The 25,318-nt window shown below is 38.2% G+C and overlaps 1 protein-coding gene across 2 annotated transcripts; it reads left to right on the top strand.

Annotated features, from left to right (window-relative positions):
- Positions 1-8,386: 8,386 nt before the first annotated feature.
- On the top strand, positions 8,387-24,232 carry etfdh (electron transfer flavoprotein dehydrogenase). Of its 2 annotated transcripts, none has more exons than XM_052154491.1 (13): positions 8,387-8,571; positions 9,141-9,290; positions 10,142-10,371; positions 10,998-11,079; positions 11,258-11,376; positions 13,650-13,727; positions 14,051-14,197; positions 14,990-15,130; positions 18,164-18,307; positions 18,791-18,959; positions 19,081-19,263; positions 20,994-21,215; positions 23,672-24,232. In XM_052154491.1, exons 1-13 carry the CDS (start codon positions 8,541-8,543, stop codon positions 23,833-23,835), a joined length of 1,860 nt encoding a protein of 619 aa, XP_052010451.1. In that variant the 5' UTR covers positions 8,387-8,540; the 3' UTR covers positions 23,836-24,232. The 2 variants fall into 2 exon arrangements, with proteins under 2 accessions (XP_052010451.1, XP_052010452.1); XM_052154492.1 differs by having other exon boundaries at positions 18,164-18,311; positions 18,795-18,959.
- Positions 24,233-25,318: the final 1,086 nt, after the last annotated feature.

The raw sequence follows: 25,318 nt of genomic DNA, 5'->3' as shown, positions 1-25,318 counted from the left end.
GGTAATGCAAAGGTAAAATGTATCTCCAACAAGTCATGCACTAAGAAATCAGTAAGTGTTTTGAGCATTGTGAGGAACAGGGCAAAAGTAAGAGCTTATGAACTGATGATATGCCATTTTACTTGGATTTGTGAGAAAGCAGAAGTTGTTGTTGTTGTAGCGCCTCTAGTGTTCATTTCACCAGGAAACTGACAATATACATACAAAAGCATAAAAATCATTTTGCAGTAGCATAGGTAGTAATGTAATTCTATGATACCAGGTGGTCTTTACCATCATACATACATGTTTGACTTTTGACCCTGTTTGTTGTATTGATTGACATTGTGTCTTTTCAGTGTTAGTACTGGCATGCTGCTATTCAGTTTTTATGGTGTGCATAATGTTTGTTTGTTATGTTAATCTGAAAAAAAAAAAAATCTATATATATATGCATGTTAACAACTGCTGCTATATATAATGTTAATATATATTCTATAGAATAATTTTTTACTTGAAGTCACAGGCAAACCGGTCATAATCTACTCTATTTGTTATGGTGTATAGTTCTTTCAAGCACCATTCAGGCTCTTAACAGATGTTGTCAGAATAAAGAGCTTCTTTGGTTTCCATAGGAAATATCATGTTATTGTGCACAGAGTACAGAGGCCCAGAGTCTTTTAATTAGAGACACCTGCCAGTCATTTTAATGGTCTTTCTCTCTCAAAGTCACTGGCAGAACAAAGTGAGGACGTCCCCTCAGTGTTGCCTTGTTTTATTATTGGATCATCAGAAATATATATAGCTAGAAAACAGTTTTTATGTAATTAATTACTGTGGTTTATAATCATGGATTATTTATTTCACCCTTGTTTGGATACTCTTAGTTAAAAAAAATTGCAAGTGGGGCTTGTTGTCGCACTATAAGGGATAAGTTATTATAATACAAAACCTGCCATTAAAAAACTGTTAAAGGGTTTTCAGTAAAATACAAATAGTTAAACAAATATAAAACTCAAAACAATTAATGAACCCAAAAAAAAAAAAAAAATGGAAAACTAACATACGAAAATATAAAATCCATCACTCGATGTTGTGTCGAATGAAGTGACACAAGGGGACTTCCTGGGATGCCAAACATACCTATGAAGGCCAATGTCAAGTTGGCAGACAGAATTTGCCCCGGACATACGGGAATAAAGGGAAGCGGGGCAGCGAGTGCCAGTCAGAATTTTTTCTTCGGAGCCGAACGGTTGTGCAACAGCAAGCTTAAGTTCACCAATGTTCCACTCACCTCTGTTGGCAAGAAGCACTGTTGTTGTATCTATGGCGCATTTCCAGCTGGCGTTCTCTCTCTCTGCACTCTGTGCAGTCCATGCCCCTGGGCACTTTGACAGCGCTTTCATTGCCTGAAAGAGTGTTTCTCCTCCTAAAAAGAGTTTATTTCCTCTAAAAGAGTTTGCGTTCCCACTCATAAAAGAGCAATACACAGCAGGCGTTGAACGTCCTTTTCAAAGATGTCTTTCCGCCTCTGTGTAGTTCTTATAGTTCTCTCCACTTCTGACGTTCATAAAAGCTGCCTTGCATGCCTAGGCTGTGATCACACGCAGACAGCGTTTTATGTATGGTTCATGTTCTCAGTGCGAGAATATAGCCATGGCAACATTGTGGTCGCAGCTTTCTTTTCTCACGGGAGAAAGCCACTTCAGCTGCCCCCCTTGCGTTCCGTCTTCCCACAGGATTGAGGATGACCCAGCTGGCAATGAATGCAATTTGGGGATGACAACGGGCTAAATCCCCACAAACCACCCGCCCCAAGGCACGCACGCTTCCGTCCGAGCTCGGGATGAGTGCGGCTCGCCTCGCGGCCAGCCGGCATTCTCCCTTGAGCCCCGGTACAGAGCATCTCTTTTCTCGGCATGGAGTTAGACTCAGTCTCAATGACAGTGCACCTCACCAACGAGCACGCTCAGTCAGTGCTCAGGTGCCTCGCTCCCTTTGAGCCCGGCACAGCGGTTCCTCTATGCCTCCTGCTTCTGGGGCATATGGCATCCTCAGCCACAGCCGCACCACTCGGGTTGATGCAAATGAGACCGCTTGAGTCTCGAGATGGGCATGGTGCCACGGCAAATACCGTGTGACAATCACCCCTTCTTGCTGTCAGACTTTCAACCCTTGGACAGATCTCTGCTTCCTGCGGACTGGAGTCCTCTTGCATCAGGTGTCCAGACATGTCGTTGTCACCACAGACACCTCTCAACAGGGTTGGAGCCCCGTGTGCAATGGGCATGCTGTCGCTGGCCCCTGGACAGGATCCCGGCTGCATTGGAACATCAACTGCCTAGAGTTGCTGGCTGTATATCTTGCCCTACGGAGGTTTCTCCCACTAATCCGGGGCAAGCACGTCTTGATCCGCTCAGACAGCACCACGACTGTAGTGTACATAAATCGCCTCAGGACTCAGGTCGCTGCGTGCCACTCACATCCCTGGCAACCACAACACGACGGCAGATGCGATGTAGTGGCAGATTTCGCCCAGTGGAGAGTGAAGGCCCCACCCCCAGGTGGTCCAGCTGATCTGGGACCAATTCGGCATGGCACAGATAGATCTCTTTGCTTACCAGGACAACTCCCACTGCCTACTCCCTGACAGGAGCTCCTCTTGGTACAGTCGTGCTGGCACACAGCTGGCCCCGGGGGCTGCGCAAGTATGCATTTCCGCCAATGAGCCTTCTTGCACTGGTGCTGTGCAAGATCAGGGAGGACGAGGAACAAGTCATCCTGGTGGCCCCTTACTGGCCCACCCGGACCTGGTTCTCAGATCTTATGCTCCTCGCGACAGCACCTTCCTGGAAAATTCCCCTGAGGAAGGACCTTCTTTCTCAGGGACGGGGCACCCTCTGGCACCCACAACCAGACCTCTGGAACCTCCACGTCTGGCCCCTGTGGGATGCGGAATTCTAGTGGATCTACCACCTACAGTCGTAGAAACGATCGACCAAGCCAGAGCTCCCTCCACTAAGTTATCCTGAGGCCTCGACCAGGCTACGTGCCCAAGGTTCCTATGACCCCCTTCAGGGACCAGGTCGTGAACCTGCAAGCAAGCTGCCCCGGGAGGAGGCAGACCCAGCCTTCTTGTTGCTGTGTCTGGTACGTGCTTTGCGTATCTATTTGGACTGCACGCAGAGCTCTAGATGTTCTGAGCAGCTCTTTGTCTCCTTTGTCGGACGGCGGAAAGGGAATGCCGTCTCCAAACAGAGGTTAGCTCTCTGGGTCATTGATGCTATTTCCTTAGCTTATCACACACAGGCCGTGCCTGCCCCCTTGCGGGTTTGAGCACACTCTACGAGAAGTGTGGCATCCTCGTGGGCACTGACCCATGGCACCTCCTTAGCAGATATCTGCAGAGCAGCAGGCTGGGCAACACCCAATACCTTTGCCAGATTTTACAATCTCAGGTTTGAGTCGGTCTCGTCCCGTGTTTTGTCAGGTCCAAGCCGGTAGAACTCGGTAACGTGGCACAACCAACCAGGTTAGCCACTAAGTGTCGCTCCCTGGATATTCTCCTCCCTAGCCTTCTGGCTGGCGAATTTAATGGAGCAATTCGCGGCCAGACCCACTACAAGTCACAGGTGCTCTGTACTGGGGTCGGCTCCACAGGCTTAGTTCCCTTCTCAGGCAAACTCCCTGTGATGTATTTTCCGCAGTACAGTCCCCCTGTCGGCGGACCCGTGTTTCCCTTGGGCATCCCCGCTGTCCCGGTCGCCGTGCTGTAGAGTCCCCCCTCAATAGGCTGGACCTACCACCGTGCCATTTTCCACATATGGCTTCACAACACTTGTGGTGGATTTGCCACATGTTACCTCCCCCTAGACTGGGCAGGATGTGGCCTCTGCAGGGTCTTTTCCCCCTGAAAGAATAGGACCAGGAAAGACCGCCTTCCCCGACGCCACACGTCCTATGTGAGTAACATAGTGAGAGAGAAGGCCACGGCTGCCGGGCTTGCTCCCATGTTAGTCGTGTAGGACCTGTTCCCCCCATTCAGGGGTGCGTGGAACCTAATGTCTGTATGTGGCATCTCTTTGGGGGCGTTTAGTAGGGCTACGTGCAGCTGACACAGTTGCCTCTAGCACGCAGTAGCCTGATTGCACCTGTCTCGAAAGTTCACAATAACACAGTCAGTGCGTGGCGTTTTTAGATGAGACCCCTTGTGTCACTTCATTCGACACAACGTCGAGTGAGTGACAGAAGGGGAACGTCGTGGTTACTGTTGTAACCTCTGTTCCCCGAGGGAAGGAACGAGACGTTGTGTTCCTCCTGCCACAGCACTAGACCTACCAATGTAAACGGCCGTACCTTATTTTCGGCTCCTCAGTGCAAAATCCTGACTGGCACTCGCTGCCCCGCTTCCCTTTATACCCGTATGTCCTGGGAGAGGCATGCAAATTCTGTCTGCCAACTTCACATTGGCCTTTTCTCAGGTTCAGAGGTACGTTTGGCGTCCCAGGAAGACCCCTTGTGTCACTTCATTCGACACAACTTCTCGTTCCTTCACTCGGGGAACGGAGGTTACAACAGTTTTTTTTACAGCGTTTTTGTATAAAGTAACATTATGTAAAACGTGGCATTTATGAAAAAATTATCTTGCACCAAGAACTTAGTTCAAACTTTTAGTTAAAATCTACCTTCAATTTTCAATATATGTAGCTGACCCTTGTCTTAATGTATTCACTTGTGTTCACTTGTTTATCTTTGATAAAAATATAATGATGTTGAATTAAAAAAAATACATATACACATCATTTTTCAGTAGTTGTTTGAAACAGACATACACACTCACTGCTAGAATAAACAATCATTTGTGTAATTGGACTATTGGCTCAAAACCTAATGGTTGCTGAAATATAGCCCTTGTGACAACTTCCCCATGTGTCAACTATCCCTAGTCTCCTCTGTAGCTATAAAGACCTCTCAGTTTATATGATAAATACATAGATACATGCACAGCCCTTTTTGAGCTGTGCATGTACTTACTCAATCTGGTCGAGATAAAATTGAATAACAAAGGCTTTAATGTTGGATGACTCAGCGTTGAGTGTACAAAGCTCTGGTGACACTTTTGAGTCGTTGCCTAATTATTGATGTAAAAACCATTAGTGTCACTCTCACAGTGCTGCTCTCTTACATGTGGAAGTGTAAAATTTTTGGCTGTGACATTTTAAATGTGTCGTGTCATTCCACCAAATGCAGAGATATTTTCATGTTTCATTTAATACAATCTTATTTTTGTGATAATACAACAAGTCCTTCACAGAGGTTACCTTTAATTTTATGAATGTAAAGATGTTGCCAAAATAAAATATTCATTTTTCAAAGATATTTTTGATCTTTCAATGTTTGAATCCAATGCTTCCTCAGCTCACTACACCAGCAAACGCTTCTGTGAAGGTGACGCCATACACACCTGTGCTGATTACTGTAGGTGAAACTTCTGCATGTTTCACAGGCATCAGAATTTGATGTGCTGTGGGTGTCAAAAAGAGATGGAATAGTTGCATATTAACATACAAATGGAAAGAGATTCACAAAAATGAAATTAATTCACAAATAAAATTAGATTTGCAAATAAAGGAATTATTTACAAATATATTATTTAACTCACAAACCCAACTCAAATTTCTACATTTATATTTCAATCTCTTTCAAAATTCAAATTCATTTTCTTTTCAACAACACATGTGACACAGGTCACATGTTATCTAATTACATATTACATTGACTGAATTTATACAAATAAATAAACAAACTAAAATTAACACTGACCCTCTGTCACTGGTCCTATCCTCTCAACACGAGTTGATTAACAATGAAAACAAATTGTTAGACTGCCTGATAAATGTGACCCACCCGAGACTAGAAAAATCCTGACCTTGTACAGACATCATCGCCATGTAAAGAGACACACACATACAGTCTATGCCCCCTCTGCCCATGCAATAAATTAGAAGCAGTGGCGGATTTAGGCATGGGCGACATGGGCAGTCGCCCAGGGTGGCATCTTGCGTGTTGGAGGTGGTCACAAGGCAGTGGTAACCGACAACACCAATAAAGACTTTTGTGGGCGTTCTTATTTAGAACCATTTTTGATTGTTATGAAGATAATGCACTTACAATGTTATACTTATAATAGATACAATGGATACTTGTGTTGAAATATTTTCAGGTTAGGGTCCTGACCCCACCTGTTGCTCGTTTGCTGTCATAGTTGATATACAGGGTATAACTGCAGAGACTAAAACAATATGTTTTTCATTTTGGTTCATACTAAGCAAAATAATAAAAAAAAAAATCATTCTGATTCAAATGTTCTGCAGCCTCCTTTCCAAATGGTTACCGGTTAGAATGAAATAAAAGAACAGTTAATAATGTTCTTTTTTTAAATGACAGTACTCTACCCTAAGCGGTGGTTGAAATCTTTTCTTTGCCAGATCTCACAAGAGAAGCAAGCAATCTGGTCTGGACAACAAGCTCAAAATAAGCCACTTGCATCAAAATATACAATAAATTTGTAATTTATCACAATATAAATTGTTACAAGCATACAATTAAATAACAAAATAGTAACATTTTAATTCAAGTTTGAATCAAAACCTTGCAGCATCAAACATGTATTAATGCATCACATCTAACAACAATTCAGTGAAGACTTGGAAACAATTGAGAAAAGTACATTTTACATCTAATATTTTTCTTGTATCTGGATTAGCCATCCTTGTATATGTCGTATTTGTACATAGTTGTTAAAAAAAGTCTAAAAAAAATCATTCACAGAATGTGACATCCTCAACTTACAATTATGCAAAGAAATGTGTAATGCAGCAGTGTCCTTCAGGATCAAAGCACATGTTTATTTTTTCGGGCAACATGAAGTGGTGAAGTTCCAAAAATATACTGTGATAAACCCTTTGGCCTTTAGTTTCATGCAAACATTATCGGAACAAAATTAAGTGGTCATAACTGGTTTCCAGCATTTAAAAAAAATATATATATATTTCACTCCGGAACAATCTTAGTTTTCTTTTGTTTTCGGTTTTTGTTCCTTGAACCATTTTAAGTCTCTGGTATACTGGTATACACACACACACACACACACACACACACACACACACACACACACACACACACACACACACACACACACACACGTTGTGTTTCCATGTTTTATGGGGACTTTCCATAGACATAATGGTTTTTATACTGTACAAACTTTATATTCTATCCTCTAAACCTAAACCTAACCCTAAACCTAACCCTCACAGAAAACTTTCTGCATTTTTACATTTTCAAAAAACATAATTGCTGTTTTCCTCATGGGGACCGACAAAATGTCCCCACAAGGTCAAAAATTTCGGGTTTTACTATCCTTATGGGGACATTTGGTCCCCACAAAGTGATAAATACACGCTCACACACACACACACACACACACACACACACACACACACACACACACACACACACACACACACACACACACACACACACACACACACACACATGTTGTGTTTCCATGTTTTATGGGGACTTTCCATAGACATAATGGTTTTTATACTGTACAAACTTTATATTCTATCCGCTAAACCTAAACCTAACCCTAAACCTAACCCTCACAGAAAACTTTCTGCATTTTTACATTTTCAAAAAACATAATTGCTGTTTTCCTCATGGGGACCGACAAAATGTCCCCACAAGGTCAAAAATTTCGGGTTTTACTATCCTTATGGGGACATTTGGTACCCACAAAGTGATAAATACACGCTCTCTCTCACACACACACACACACACACACACACACACACACACACACACACACACACAGACAGTATAAATCAACAATGACCGAAAGGGCAGCTGGTGGAGTCAGGACCTTAACCTGAAAATGATTTCAGCACTATGCAACAAACATAAAATGCTTAGAAACATTTTTTATTATTTTATTTTATGAAATATACGTTTACTAATGCTTTGGAAATTTTGCGCCCTTACAGTAATGTCTACCTAAGAACAAATCAAATAAGTGTAATCTACACTTTTATTTATAAAAAATAAAAGTTTTTGGTGCGATTCTATTTTTATTTTTATTATTTACAGACAGAATCAGTACAAACAAAATAAAATTCAATTATACAATCAACGTAACCAATCTGCAAAGGAAGGCTCTGCACAAAACAACATTGAAGAAAACAATCAAACATCAAAAATACAAAATAATATTGGATCACGGGGCATATCCAGAGCTTTTAGTACTCTACACTCTCGCCGACAGTGTGTGACTTTGATCCATATGAGTTAATGATCAGCAGTCTTTTTTTCCGGCGCGTTTTGTGACGTCACTCCGTGACGGACAGCAGATGCACCTCCCAACTTGTGTTTGTTATGACACAAATTTTGTAACAGGGCAAGACAGGGTGATATTTGTTTATTCACATTGCCCTGGAAAATCACAGGACGCGCTTGACCAGTGTCACAGCAACATTTACGGTGAATAATCAGCGCTCTAAATGTTTCCAGGCTGTAGATTTTCCCTCCAAGGTACTGTCACACTTTACAGTAGCCTGAACGCTAACAGAGATTTGCCTTTGATTCATTAAACCTAACTGCATGTTTAGTGTCTGTAATAAGCTTTACTCATCCACGTAAACACGGCACATTACATATTTTTTGTATCTACCGGGAAATCATTTTATGCTAACACAACACTACAACTGTTGAACAAACAGAGGGAAAGTGGGGCAAAGGTCAATCAAATTTGTAGGTCAGATTGGATGTGTTCTTCTGTCTGAGAGGTAAACGGTTTTATTAAATGTTCCTGCATTAATTGTATACTTAAATACTTTTGCCAGCAAAAAATCAAACAAACAATTGTATTTGTGTCTACCTCTTTTAGAGAGGTATTTTGGGAAGTTGTATAACTAGTTATCTTGTTAAACAAAGTTGATCCCTTCAGATCTGCTCTGATTAATTTTCCTAACTATGGCAACAAAGAGCATTTGAGTAGCGTGCTTGTAATACTAAAACTGTAAGTGAAGCCAATATAAAGTTACTGTTTAACTGTATGGGAATGGCCGTGGCCATGTGCCGGTGGCCTTTCTGTTTTTCAGCACGGAGTTGCATACGCACACTAAAGTCAGTTCAAGTGGAGCATGTTGCTCCTCAGGTGTACTCCACACGATGTTGCTCCTCTGTCTCTGTGCCACGAATAACCACTCATTACACAGTGCACCCCAGAGAGAAGGATCCACGATGGGAAGGTCAGTTCTGTACCATGTGTTACTTTCATAAACTTCCTCTGAGCTTAGAACACAAAACCTCTGAGAAATGTAGATGCATTCTGAGGGCAAAAAAGACCGTTCAAGATTTACATTGTAACTGGTTGAAACCAATAGATATTTGGTTTTGGAAGTTGATTTACAGTGTTCCCACGGTCATTGAAAACCTGGAAACATCAGGGAATTTTGAAATTGCAATTTCCAGGCCTGGAAAAGTCATGGAAAATCTATAATCCAAAAAATAAAATAAAATGGAAAAGTTATGCTTTGCTCTTATAGATTTCATCAGAGAAACTTGCTCACAAGCTTGCATAATAACATTGGGGGATAGTCACTCAGCATTGGGGCAACCAAATTGGCCTGGTTGCTAGGGAGGTTAGAGCGTTGATGCCGCAATGGATGGCGTGAGGCCTCCACATGTGCTAGGTCTCCATGGCTCAACAAGCCACGTGATAACATTTATTTTTATCCAAAGCGACTTACAGAGCACTTATTACAGGGACAATCCCCCTGGAGAAACCTGGAGTTAAGTGCCTTGCTCAAGGACACAATGGTGGTGGATGTGGGGCTTGAACCAGCATCCTTCTGATCACCAGTTATGTGCTTAGACCACTACACCACCACCACTCCTTATAAGATGCGTGGGATGACGGTCTCAGGCGCGGAGGCAGCTGGGATTCGTGCTCCGCCACAAGTATAGAATTAATGCGATATGGACACCAAGATTTTCACCAAAAAAACTAAACTAAATTTCGGGTTGATTCTCACCAAAGAGTAACATATGTGAAATATTTTTGGTTGAACTATGTAGAATTTTTTTCTTTCATCTTTAGGTGTGGAAATGGAACGCTTTGCGGATGAGGCAGATGTTGTCATTGTGGGTGGCGGCCCAGCGGGCCTATCAGCAGCCATCCGGCTGAAGCAGCTGGCCAATCAGCATGAGAAGGAGCTGCGGGTCTGTGTGGTGGAGAAAGCATCTCAGCTTGGAGCTCACACGTTGTCTGGAGCCTGTCTAGAGATCACTGCACTGCATGAGCTCATTCCTGACTGGAAAGAGAGAGGGGTACAAAAACATATTCACATCCTGCTCCCTACCTACCATCTGTTAAGACATACCACAGGCTTGAGGAATAAAACTGAAAGTGTAAAAAAATGGTTTATATACAGTTTATCATATATATATATATATATATATATATATATATATATATATATATATATATATATATATATATATTTATAGTAAAACTCTGACCTAGAACAGAGTGTTACAAAATATATCACCAATCAATTTATGGCTTTGGACCCTCTAGTGACTGTTTAAATTACTTGATAGAATTGAAAGATTTCACATAAAAAAAATACTTTGTAAATCAATTCCACGGGGCTAAATTAAAATGGTAAATATCTAAACACTGCCATTTACCCACCATGAATTTGATCGATGTAGCCACACATGCTTGAAAGGTGAAGACACAGAAAAATTGTAATTGCTTAGTGAAAATCAGCTATTTTAATGTCAGTTCATAATAATGAATTAGAGGCTGGATACAGATGTGGGATATATTATATATACTTAGGCAGATTTACTTGTTATGCAACTGATGTGTTGTCCAGACACAAACAATAAATGAGGAATTAAAACAAATTGCAATAACAAAGTCACTGATTTTAATTCATTTCTAACAGGCACCACTGAATACTCCAGTTACAGAGGACAAATTTTCAATTTTCACAGAAAAATACCGCATTCCTGTTCCAATATTACCAGGTAGGTTATTTTGGCTTTCACAAGGACCACTTCAGCAGCTTACACAACTTCAGACAATGCAAAATACGTCAAATAAATGTTTACATGGTCACCATGTGTAACAATGTTCTGAAAAGTTTTCTAACCTTTAACAGAGGTTTTTATGAATGGTTCAGTCATTTGGGGTTTGTGAACACAGGGCTCCCAATGAATAACCATGGGAACTACCTGGTGCGTCTGGGGCATTTTGTTCGCTGGCTGGGGGAGCAGGCGGAGGAGCTGGGAGTGGAGCTGTACCCTGGTTACTCTGCAGCTGAGGTAAGCATGTTCCCTAAAATCATTAAATTTCAGTATTTAATTCAAGTTAGCTTTTTAGATCATATCATTTCTATCATAGTGCTTTAAAAGCACCAACAAACTCTTGAGTTCTTGAGTGTTTGTATTTTTATATTTTTTTGTTCGTTTTTTTATTTTGGTGTTGGGGCAGTGTGAATAAGCCTTAAAAGATAGGGCTGTTAACCAAAAGGTTTTAGGTTCAAACCCAACAAGGAATGATCTAGGGGGGCTGTTCCTGTAAAAAGCAGGGTTTATGCAGTCATGGAAAACCTAGAAATATCAGGGGATCTTACAATTGTGATTTCTAAGCATGAAAACATCATGGAAATCAATAAAATCTTCAGAAATGGGTGAATTGTCTTTGCTAAATTCACATTTTATAGTTATGCTAAACAGAATATTAAAATAGTGTTAAAATAATGTATAACACTTTATAATAACTTTTATTAATAAATCATTAAAGAACATTGTGTAATGCAAACAGATCTTTAGTAAATGTTTATTCAGAAAGTTAGAAATATGTTAACTTACAAATTTAACTAACATTGATGATCTGTTAAGCATCATTTAACGTACATTTAAGTACTATTGCAAATGCTATTAAGCTTTCATTCATATATAGCCTTGTACTTTTTATTATCTACAAATGTATATAATGATTACAAAATCACTTGTTAATCACATGTGCATTTAAATTTTTACAATCTATCATTAAGCTTTTTCATATATGAGCTTGTGCATTTATTTACATTCACATGTGTTTTCGGATTTTCTTAAATTTTTTTCACAACACAAAACACTACATGTTTATAAATAAATCATTTATGTCCAGCTGATTAGTTACCAACATCTATAAAAGCCAAACATTTGCCGTTTGTTTGTTGTGGTATGTGAACATTATGTGAAGTATGTGAAGTTATTTGTTCATATTTTTCCAGTAACCATTCTAAAGTTGAATCTATTCATCCATAGTAAATAATTTTTTTATTCATTATAGGAATGAAAGTTGAATATAATTTTAAGTATTTGAATGTACATAACATAATGCTTAACAAATTATTAGTTAATGTTAGTTAAATTCATGAGGTGCTTTTGGAGCGTCATAAGCATACGGTTTTAGGTCGCTGCGTCATGTTAAACATAGTTTGAAGCTTAAAAAACATGTCTTGAGATCCCTAATATTTGCGCTCCATCAAGCTGTGTGTGAATGCAAAAACGTGTTCTCCTCTTGTTTTGTATGCAGTCAGTGAGTGTGATTTGTTCTCTGTATAACTGCATTGCACAAAAAGCTGACGCTTCGTTTACTGGAGAAAACAGGTGGTACTTCAAGCTTGAATTGCTCAGATGGAAGGAATATTCTTGATTACTTGTGTTATTTATTTTTTATTAACAGCTGTAATATATATATATATAGCTGTAATGTAGATTCTGAAGAGCAGTACTAAATAAAAAATCTTTTATCTATTGTATTTGTATAAATTCTGAAAGGGGTGTGCATATTTATGAGACAAAAGGGAATGCAAACTTATCTTCTCAACTGTAAATACTGTTTATTAAACCTCTTTCTATCTTGTTTCTAAATAACTAATTTGAGCAAATCTATGATTTGGTGACTAAAAACAGCCAATTTACTCCTTAATGTCTCAGTTTAGGAGCCAATGTTTCCTAACCTAAGTAATTATTTTAGTCTGGAGCAAGTGCTCATTAAAAAATTTCTAGCTATTTGAATATGCATTATCTTATAATCTGTTAAGCATTATATATTTGTTAATAATGTGTTAATGAAAGTTATTATAAAGTGTTACCAAAAATGTAAAATGCTAAAATATTTAATTAAATTAATCTCTTTAAAAAGTTTTTTTTTTTTTTTTGTAACAAAAAAAAATTACATGTATTTGTTTATAGTAGTAAATGTATTGTGAACTAACCTGAACTAACAATGAACAATATATTTTGACAGTATTTTTGTAAAGCCACTGTATAATATATATATGTATGTATATGTTGAAATTAACATTAACCAAGTTTAATAAGTGCTAAAAATTAATGTCCATTGTTACTGTATGTTAACAAATGTAGTTAACTAATTATCCTGTAATCACAAATTACTGGAACAATGGTTGAAATTAATTTGTCAAAAGGTGCGGGAACCTTGATTATGAGTAAAATTTGTAAATTATTATGAGACAAATGTGTAAATTAGCAAATATGTTCATCATATCTTTTTCACTAAAGAGAATTTGTGTTTGACACAGGTGCTGTTTCATGAGGATGGAAGTGTGAAAGGAATTGCAACCAATGATGTTGGCATTTCCAAAGATGGATCTCCAAAGGTTTGTCACTACAAAGTTGTCCTTCCCATACAGAATGTCCCATGGCAGTTTGACCAAACATTTTCTATTGAAGTACAAGCACAACATTTCACACACATTTTTAGGTGAGGGCGATTTATATTCATAAGAAAATAATATTTAAGGCTGAAACAGTCCACTGAATGTCTTCGCCAGGGCTAAGTGGCTGTCTGAACTGCTGCGGAAGATTGCAGCAGGAAAAGTAAAAGGTCATCGATTCTCTCAGTGACTCTGGTAAAGTGATTCTGCCACGAGAGGAGAGAAAAGTGTGCTATTACATTTCATGCTCTGTTTAACTCCTGCAGGATGTGTTTGAGAGAGGCATGGAGCTCCACGCTAAGGTCACTATGTTTGGGGAAGGCTGCCACGGACACCTGGCTAAGCAACTCTACAAGCAGTTCAACCTCAGGGAGAACTGTGAGCCACAGACTTACGCTATCGGCCTTAAAGAGGTACTTTTAACATATAGAATTAGTTTTATTTAGATAGCACCTTTCCCAAGCTCAAGGTCCCTTTACAATACGTTATAACATAGTAGAAACATTTAAGTATAATACATACAGTATTCAAATGCTGGGTATTGATACAGATTTACAGATTAAATTCCGATTCACATGCTCTCTTTATGATTTTGATTCAATTTCGATTCATTGGGACATATTTCAGTTATAATGTCTATGTTGCTGACATATGAAAGAACTTTTCTCTCAGCTGATGCTATTAAATCTAGAGGGAACCTTCTAACTTGGTACATAAAGAAAATATTTAAAAAATCTTCTAAGCTTATTTGTTTATCATTTTGGTCACATTTTTGCTTTAGCTAAATAAATGAATTGCACCGTGGTCATTTATGCACTTTATTGACAATACAGATTTCACTTTAACAAAGATGTTGAAAATGTACTATAATTGAACGGTGGAAGTAAATTCCCATTTTGTCAGCAAATATCTCTTTTTTTTTCTTTTTTTTTTCTCCTTTTTGCTTATTTTTGGAGACCAGCAATATCAAAAGTTTGACATAAATGTGAAATGTCAGTTCCAACCACATTTTTTTGACGCTGAGTGAAAAATAATCAGCCTACTTGACCAACAAAAGTTTTGCCGCCTAATGAATTTTCACACCTGTTCTTCACTTTGATTTAAAAGCTGGTCACAAAATTAGTTTGAATAGGCATTTAGTCCCAAATGTAGTGTTTGTTTTGGTATGTAAATACCAAAAGTCTTTCTGTTTTTTTTTTTTCCAGCTTTGGGTTATCGATGAGAAGAAGTGGCGTCCAGGGCGGACGGAGCACTCCGTTGGCTGGCCCCTGAACAGGAACACGTATGGCGGCTCCTTTCTGTACCACCTCAATGAGGGAGAGCCACTGGTAGCCCTGGGCTTTGTTGTGAGTCAGCCTGCTACTGAAATGTTCAGGTCAAACATTGATTGGAAGTGTTTTTTTGGACTTCTTTGAAGCCTTAATCTTAAAGCTGAATGGTCTGGATTGATGTCTTTGTCAGGATGGTTTGATCTGCATATATATTATTGCCCTCATTCATCAGATTCTTTCATGAGATAAAACAGGAAAGGGAGTGTGCAAAGACTTTGAACTATGAAGACATTTCCCATCGTGGTCTGTCTTGTGGTCATGCTATCATCCCGCTTATAACGTAGCATATCAAAACTGCAGATTTTTCAATCATATTTTAAAGAGGCATTTCATGGAATGCTTGTGATTAATTGAAAATGGTCTCTATTCCAGCCGTCTTGGAGAGTTGCGCAGTGATGACTGGTTATTCAAAGTCGTCATGGCCCACTCAATTTGATTGGTCACAGTTGTCTGACGATTTTGTTCACTGTTTGACTGACAACTGAATCCAGCCCCATGATTAGCATTGCTCTGGATTGTTTATTCAATACACTTTAGTACATATCACTTTCTTGCAGGGCCTTTAGAAGAAGCATATCAGTTTTTTATTAAATCACTATATATTTATGGCAAATGAATATTGAATGTAGAGGTCGGCCGATAGTGGATTGTCAAAACCAATAACTAAGGTGGTGAAAATGGCTGATTACTGGTTAATTGGGTGATAGTTTTTAATTTGATTTATTTATTTATAGATAGATAGATAGATAGATATATACACACACACACACACTCTCTCTGTATGTGCTGATGGGGCACATTTTCCTTTGCATGATCTCTCTTCAATTTAGAACACTTGGTAATATAACAAAATATGCATCCAAAATTATGGATGATTATTTTCAATGATAAAAGATTTAGATGCAATACATCCCCAACAGAAACTCAACAGGCATTCAATGGCATTGCCAGTGATGTCAGTTTACAAATACATAACTGTAATAACCCTGAATTCAATCACTGTTACATAGTAAAAATTAGTGATCTGTACAGAATTATGTTTTTGCAGCGGATGAGCTCAAAACCCCCCATTTTAAGACAAAACTCTTTAAATTCAGTTACCGTTCTAACTGGTTCAATAAGATGTTGAGGAACGCTATAGAGCAATTCACATGTTGTGAGTAGGTGAAACTTTATGACCGATTCAGTAAAAGAACTGGGTCATATAGAGTCATTTTTGACTACATTGGTCACACTGTATATAGACAGATGTGTTGACTAGTTATTATCTTTGTAGTATTATGTAAAACAGAAATTTCGTCTTATTACATTCAATTCAGACAGCAAATTTGCAACTTGGATGAAATAAAAAAAAATTTAGGATGCAAACAACTCTCTTTTTGGTGAATGCTGCTTATTTCACATAAATTTGGGTGACTTGTGTGAATCAAACAGATCCGAGGAGTTTTCTTTTTTTGGGGGGGGTGTTGTCGAGTCTCAACGATTCTTACAGTGTATTTCTGTCAGGCTCATATGCATTGAGCAAAAAATTCTTCTCAACTGTCAAAACATTACATCATGTGGTTGTTTACTCCAGTCTTGCTAGACCTGGCACTGCAGCAAACGCTAGGAAGTTTGCCTTTGAACACATCGCTCTCTCTGTGCACTCTTTGACGCCTCATACTGTATGGCTCATTTTGAGCGGAGAGTAGCGACGTCACCTGAAGTAAGGACATTTGCTTTTATCTGTTGGCTGACTATTGTATGGTTTTGAATTTTAACATCATTAGCTCTGTATGTTATGTTTATTATGTCTTTTTAGCTAACTTTAATTGTACTCCGCGTCAGAGCAGCTTCTCTTACGCTAGATTAATTTTCACTTTTAAAATAAACTTGATGGATCCAGTTCATTTAGTTAGCCATACGGTTAGAAAAGTTGAAGATGATTTAACTTCATACTGACATACCTCCTATCGGTACTGTAGTCACACCAACATCATTGGATGAGCTATGCTAGCTGTCGTGATCTAACGTTAGCAGTTCTAAAAATTCCACAATAGTCTGGTGGCATGGTCGGCAAAACTATGCTCACTGAACAAGTGGACATGTAGCATTACAGTGAAATCTTTTAACATTAGATACTTTAACTTGGTCATCATGCAGTTTTGCTATATGCATTCAACAAGAGGACTGCACAGAAAGAGGAGAAATGAGCATGGCTGAGACATGCAGCAAAGCAAAGGAATGCTGCTTGATGTAAAGCTCTAGAAACCCTCCAAGTGAAGGCAAATTACTAGTACTGATGGATGCTGCATCAAACTAAGGAATACTGCCAGATATAAGCCCTAGAAAACCTGTTGGATTGTTGGATATTGAACTACATGTAGGGGCTCAAAGAGAACAGCAGTACCTACCTGTAGCTGACATTACAACAGCACATTATTCAGTATATTGGTTGTAGACTAAATGTATTTCCAGTGTTGTTTTGGTTCCCAAACAGGCCTGAATGTTGATTAACAATGTTTCCATCACAAAGCTTCTGCAGGTCTTAAGAAGTGCTGAATTCAGTTTCCTCGAGTAAAGGCCTTAGGAAGTTTTCAAAAGTCTTTGTTTATTCTTGTTTGGTCTGTGCATATGTGTAAAACTCTATTTAATTCTAAAATATATTTAATTTACCTTTGTATATGACCAATGGAGAAAAAAAAACATTTCAGCAATCAGTTATTTTGTAGTTCTTAAATTAAAAAAACATTATTTACTACTCAACATCTGTCTGTCTCTTAATAGATCTGATTATATGGAATACAATTTCCTATTTATTTAAGCATATAGCATAGGCCTTAGTCGTGTGGTTTTTTTTTAATGACTTTGGGTATCTCTCTTTTTCACCATTCATGTGTTTGCATCCCTGTATTTTGCTCTGGCGCTGATTAAATTGCGGTGCAAGATGTCTGAAATATTATTCAATATTTCCAATGTGCAGTTGCTCTGCTACGATTAAATGAATGTTTATTTGAATAAATTGAGTATGGTGAACTGCAAATATTTGTTTGTGTTTTATCTCCTCAGGTGGGTTTGGACTACACTAATCCTTATCTGAGCCCTTTCAGAGAATTCCAGCGTTGGAAACACCACCCCTTTATAAAGTCTACCCTAGAGGGTGGCAACAGGATAGCATATGGAGCCAGAGCCCTCAATGAAGGGGGTTTTCAGGCATGTAGATTGTTCAGGATTCTCTTGGGAATATCATCCATGGTGCTTGCTAATTACTTTTACTCATACGTTGGGTTAAAGATTTGAACAAACTCTTAAGTATTAAACTTTGGAGTGTATCTCATCATGCACTGCTTGTGCTACAGGCATGAATGATACCTCAAAATCTTGTTACTTTTCAAAGTGATCAGACTTGTGATTTTAACATGGTGGACTATAAAACATGCAAATAATTAAATAGATTGACATTTAAGGAGGGACCTAAAGCCTATCTAGAGACCAGAATATCATATAGACTTGGGGGTGGTCTCCTTTGACTCGCAGAAAACACCCAGATATATGTTAAGCACCATGGTGGCGACCTTTGCATGGGAAAGCACTGCTCATAGTATCTTCTGTAAATGTAAAAATCTAGTTGTCATTAGAACTCCTTTTTCATATGGTCCTTGTGTAACTTCTCATGTCCACGATCTCCCCCTCCAGTCAGTTCCTAAGCTGACATTCCCAGGCGGCATGTTGATAGGATGCAGTCCAGGCTTCATGAACGTGCCGAAGATCAAAGGCACGCACACGGCCATGAAGAGTGGCATGTTGGCGGCTGAAGCTGCCTTCAGCAAAATCACAGATGAAAATCTGCAGTCTGAAACAGCAGGTAGCCAGTACAGACATCTGTGCAGATTATCTGAGGTGTAATGCACAGGATATTAGACACAGTCTTGGGACATTTAAATATTTTTTTTGTGCTGTATTTTTTATTTATTTTTTGCTTTCAGGTCTATATGTTCCTGAATATGAGGAAGATTTGAAAAAGTCCTGGATCTGGAAGGAGCTGCATGCTGTAAGGAACATTAGACCATCGTTCCATAACTACTTTGGCCTCTATGGAGGGATGGTGTACACTGGAATCTTCTACTGGATTTTCAGAGGAAAAGAACCATGGACTCTGAAGCATAATGGTAAGACTAAGAATCATTATTAATTGTTATAGTCAAATTGTTTTGCCTGCTTATTATAATAGACGCTTTGCCTTAAAGCTAAAGTGTGTAATTTCTGCACCACCAAATGGATTTAGAGAACAATCACTGTTTTAAAACAGATTTCAGAAAATGCCTCGTCTTCCATTGGTTGTACAGATAGTCCTGCCCTAAACTCACACCACTGGTTGAGCCACTATAAGATGGCATTTTCGGACACCATGGACGGGTCTCAGACTGCCTTATGCATATTACACACAAAGATGGCAAGAGTAGGTTGAAATGACCAGGCCTGCATTTGCCAAAATCATTGCAAGCTTAAGTTGATCATAGAGTCCATTGATGTCAATGAAACCATTGTATATATACAATCTACTTAGGCTTACGATGCTTTTGGGAAATGCAGCCCAGTTCTGATTGGTTGACTTCTCATTTTCCCCAAGAGTTAGGGTGTACAGGTTTTTTTCAACTTGCTGGGAAAACAAAGTTATTTATGAGGTAACAAGTTGCTGCAAATCTTTGAGGATACTTCGGTTGTCTATGTTGCTGATTGTAACGCACACAGTATGCGTGACACAATTTCCGCCATTTGCGCAATCTGTCAACACGTGGACAGTCCTCATCTGTTCATATTGTCGGCACATATGCCTACCGAATACCCAAGCCTTTAGTAGAAAGTCAATAAGATATCCTTGAGCACACCTGCAGTTTTGTTCTGAGTCATGTCTCATTTCAGATTTACCCGCCTCTAAATGTCACAAAACAACCTACTGTGATTGGTCATATGTCCCATTACCATGCAAGTGGGCACTTTTAGGCCAGAATTAGCTGCAGTATTGACCAGACTTCATGCCTATAGTCAAACTATGACTTAGTTAGCCACTGCAGAAAGGCATGTGATTTCAGTGGCTTTCTGAACTCACCATCTCCAATTATTTGTATTTGTTTGGTAAAGGTAATCAAGTGATTTGTTGTCTTGTAGGCAAGTTTGGGGAGTAACAGAATACATGTAACGGGATTACGTATTTAAAATCCAAAATATAAGTAACTGTATTTCACTACAGTTACAATTTAAATCAATGGTAATTAGAATACAGTTAAATTCCAAAAGTATTTTGATTACTGAAGAAATTACTTTGCATTTAATTGTCATTTGTTTAATTATTTAATCCTTTCAGATGGAAAAATGTATACAAATAAATGATGCTATCCAAAGTGCATTTGAACAGCAGTGAAACACTTTCTTATGATGTGTTCATACAAGTGACAGAGAAGTAAGTTTGGAGTAGATGAAATAGAAATAAACCTTGTGTAAACTGTCAGCTTTACACTAAGCTAAAATGCTATTTCTAGTCATTTTACATGCACGTTACCAGACATGATCATATATTTTTTTTTATCAAGAAAATTAAAGTTGGATCAAATACATTTGATTGATCTTGTTTTAGAAACAACACTGAATATGATATTTAGGTTTTTTAGAGAATGTATTTTTAACATGTGTATTTTGTCTGACTGTACTGGCAGAGATTTTATAGTCAAAACAAGTGAAAAAATCTACCAGTGCTGAAGAAGTAATCCAAAGTATTTAGAATACGTTACTGATCTTGAATAATCTAACTGAATACATTACAAATTAAATTTTACAGCATGTATTCTGTAATCTGTAGTGGAATACATTTCAAAAGTAACCCTCCTAACCCTGCTCGTAGGTCTGGATGCTGATCAGCTCAAGCCAGCAAAGGAATGTACACCCATTGAGTATCCAAAACCCGATGGCAAAATCAGCTTTGATCTCTTGTCATCTGTCGCCTTGAGCGGGACCAATCATGAGCACGACCAGCCGGCCCATCTGACGCTAAAAGATGACAGTGTTCCCGTGGCACAAAACCTTGCAATTTATGACGGCCCTGAGCAGAGGTTCTGTCCTGCTGGTATGTAACTAATCCACTCTCTTTTTCTGCAGCTCTAAGCAATGGAGACCAAATGGTATAAAAAACCTCCTGCTGATACAAAAAGCATTTAGATGCTAATTGGCCTTATGGTTGCACACAACATTGCAAGATTAACATTATAATAATATGCTGAGATGTATAAAAAAAAAACCTGGTGAACTAGCTGCCAGTGTTTCCACTAAAGAGTTGTTGCTCAAATGCAGTCTATGTAAAGCAGTACTGCACTGATATTACTCCAACATTCTTGTTAGGGGTTTGTTTTAATAGCTAGGGTATAATTAAGGGCTGGTCACACTAGACTGAGCATGCAAAATTATTTTCGACACTGCAATGGACCAGTATATATCACGCACGAGGGATTCTGGTTTTAATAAATCATAAACAACAAAATGGATTCAAAAGGTTAACATATATTTTGAAATAAATTTCCTGCAACAATAAAAACATGCTGGTTTGTAGGGCTGCTCCCTTATTGTCGACTAAACGTTATTGGATGAGAAGAGTCTTGGTCGACCAAGTCAGTTGGTAGCAGAAAGAAACTCCACAGGAAACTGACAAACTGGTATTACTGTTGATTGGACGCTAAGTGGTGCTATGGGTAATTTCCGTTAAGCAGGGTTAGGGTTAAGCCTACACAATAAAGCAAGACACCTTGATTTCAAACTTTGAATTTATTTATTTATTTTAACAAAAAATTCACTTGAAACTGGAAAAAAATAAGTGCAATTAAAATGTGTGTTGTTTTTGAAAGATGGCTTTACAACAGTTGTGAAGGGTAACATCTCTCTGACAAAGAACCTTCTTCATCTGTGCATTCTCTGTATGTCGGGCATTTCGTTGTCTGGGAAAATTCATCGTGTGTGAATAAATAAGTTTTGTTCCCTCCTTCATATATATATATGAAGCAATCCTGGGGCTGAGAGATCGGTGAATATACTTAATTTAGTGATTTTGCATCGAAAATGTTATTAATTTATTTAAAAATTTAAAACTTAAATCGAATACATTTCTAAATTCAAATTGCACTCCAAATGAAACTAAAAAGCAATTAAAATAATGAAGTGATAAAAGAATAATATATATATATATACCTTTCCATTTACCATCAGGCAAGTATCAGTCTAAACATGCAGGTGGAAAATTACTTGCACAAATGAAGACATCATGATGATAATAATCACTGAAATATAAATCGTGGTTCGAGGTGAACGTGTTTTTGTATTATTTTACGAACTGCTCTGGAAATAAATCAAACTGAACTCAAAACACCTCCTGAGCTGAGATGTCTGTGGTCATTTGTAGCACTCGTAGACGATGCTGTTCTTGCAAAAAAAAAAAAAAGATTTTCAGAAGATAGAAACAAAGAAAGAGTGAGAACCTTTTAGATACGCATGTTCCACGAGACTGCACGCCTCAGTACAATCAGCCTGTCAGACATACATATAGATGCTTTTCATCATCTGTTCTTAATAAAATAATAAAGTGTGTTACTTCAAGCGCATGTCTGTATGTCTACAGGCCAATTATTTGTAATATTAATTTAATAATAATAATAATAATGATTTAATACATAGGAAAACGAGCCAAAAATAGTCTTGGCATCGTCAAAGGCATCAGCTATTGGCGATCACTCTGACCATCGTCTGTCGGCACAACCCTAAAGTGCATTTCTCTATAAATTCACAAAATGTTCAGACTGTCTCCTTGCTGGTTTTTCTGACACATTCAGAATCCTTACCGCTTTTGCCGGTGTTGCTGTGGCTCGCTTCGTGCATGTGCTTGTACAAATGTAGATTTTAAAGGCTCATTATTACGGTCTAGTATTTCTCTGTAATGTTAGAACAGTGTTAGCAATCTTCTAACATTCTTTCTCAATCCTGAAACGTAAACTATTTTCTGATGCCCCCCAAAATATATGTATATTTAAGTAATTAAATAAATATCATAAGCGTGCGACTATTCGACTAATGGCTTAAATTAACGCATACTAGTCAACAAGGAAAATCTTTGGTCGGGGACAGCTCTACTGGTCTTACATATTTATTCACTGTGTTGTGTCAAGAGTTCAGAGTGAAGTTTCAGTCTTCTATTGATCACACAGGTTCTCATCATCCGAATAAATTCACCAAACTTAAACATTTGTCCACAGCAGAATGCAACATTTAATTGCATGTGGGGAATGCCCAGCCGGGGGTTTTCCATCAGGCAATCAGAGGATTGCCATGATTGTATAAGGGTTTAAACAAGGTCGTATAGAAGGACATGGTGCTTACAGCAATATGGAGTGAAAGGGAACTGAGTTTTCAAACGAAAAAGGGTTAGTGTATGTGGCCTAACATGATTCTTTTGCTGAGTTGCCAGCACTGGTTTTCTCTTCAGGAAATGCAAATTTAGTTGGATTCGTTCCAACTAATTTTATCTCTCCTGTCCAACAGGTGTGTATGAGTATGTTCCTCTAGAGACAAGCGATGGCATGAGATTACAAATCAACGCACAAAACTGTGTCCACTGCAAGACTTGTGACATCAAAGACCCCAGCCAGAACATCAACTGGGTTGTGCCTGAGGGCAGTGGGGGACCAGCCTACAATGGCATGTGATTTTAGTATTAAATATTATTTGCTTTTTTTTTTTTTTTTACTGTTAGAACATATCACAGGTTACAAAATCACATGCCTCTGTTATATTATTAAACTTTTAATGTCTTCCTATGTGCCTGAGGAATGAAACTGAATGTATTCATATCCTCACTGATATGAGCATGAAGTGTAATTACATCAAGCTGCATATTTCAAGTTTGATCAAATTGTACTATTTGAAATAATTGTATTTATAATGTCTGTCATAAGAGTAAAATTAAATGTAGTCTATTGGATTAACAACCACATTTGAGCCCAAACTATGAAACCGTTTATGCAGGAACTGTAAACTAACAATTGTGTATATATTGTCATTGTTGGTGACTGTAACAGTTGGTTGAAATAAATGAATTGTTCCAATCTGATGGTTTCCTCTCCTTCTTGGAACTCCTACACATTTACTCTTCGAATAACAGTAAAATTGTATTCAACTCAACCAATGGAGCAACAGTTCAATTAAAAAATAATCAATACAAGGGCACACTTAAAGGTCAACCCATTTCTTAAAGCTCTGTTGTACCTTGCACAGTAGTCAATACCTTTAGATTGGCTCATTACAAAAATGCATTGAAACAATGTTCCTTCTATCACTCACAGACAAATCAAATACTCATAATACAGAGAACAATTAAGTATCTCTTTCCAAAATGCACATTTTACTTTTACCTTATATTAGAGAAACTGTGTATCATTAGTTCATTTCATATTCAATTAGGAATTAAAAATCTATTTTTACAAAACCAATATTAAAAAAAGGATTTGTTTTACATAATTTCGATTTAATGCTCTTTTAAAATAAGAAAATTGGAAAAATAGGACATGGGACACATTTTTGATTATTTGATTTCACTAATCTATGGCTTGAATAATTGATGCACACATATGGGTGGACCTGAAACGCCCCTCTCTTCTGATTGGTCAACCTGCACTGTTGTTTTCCTCAATGCTGTAAGACAGAATAAAAGTTTTGTTTAATTGATCAGATAAAGTAGTCTCCGTTAATATTCAATTCTTTACCATTTATTCCCTCAAACTCGCCACGTTTATTCAACTCAGCGTTTTCAGACCGAGTTTGGGGGAATAAATGGTAAAAAAAAAAAAATGTATCTGAGATGATTTTCTGAGCAATTAAACAGCAGAGAACATGTATTCTGTCTCACAGCAACAGAAGAGGGGCGTTTCAGGTCCACCCATCTGTGCGAATTAAATATTCAAGCCATGGATTAGTGAAATCAAAGAATGAAAACAGTGTCCCGTGGCTATTTTTCCAATGTCCTATTTTTAACTTGAGCATTAAATCGAAATGACAAAAAACAAGTCATTATTTGTAAACGAATAATGAAATAAGTTGTTTTTTTGTTTTTCGAATTTGTTTTGAATTACTAATTGAATATGAAATGAACTAATTATACATGGATTTGAGAGATTCCAAGGCTTTGTTTTC

This window comes from Xyrauchen texanus, chromosome 23, assembly GCF_025860055.1.
Source record: "Xyrauchen texanus isolate HMW12.3.18 chromosome 23, RBS_HiC_50CHRs, whole genome shotgun sequence".
In the NCBI taxonomy this organism is placed as follows: domain Eukaryota; kingdom Metazoa; phylum Chordata; class Actinopteri; order Cypriniformes; family Catostomidae; genus Xyrauchen; species Xyrauchen texanus.
This window is presented reverse-complemented; position numbering and strand designations above follow the sequence as displayed.

Excerpts from the sequence above, each read along its gene's own strand:
- etfdh (XM_052154491.1), top strand. The coding sequence starts at position 8,541 with ATGTTTCCAGGCTGTAGATTTTCCCTCCAAG. Across the intron at positions 9,291-10,141 it reads GAAGGATCCACGATGGGAAG|GTGTGGAAATGGAACGCTTT; the intron begins GTCAGTTCTGTA and ends TTTCATCTTTAG. Across the intron at positions 11,080-11,257 it reads TCCTGTTCCAATATTACCAG|GGCTCCCAATGAATAACCAT; the intron begins GTAGGTTATTTT and ends TTGTGAACACAG.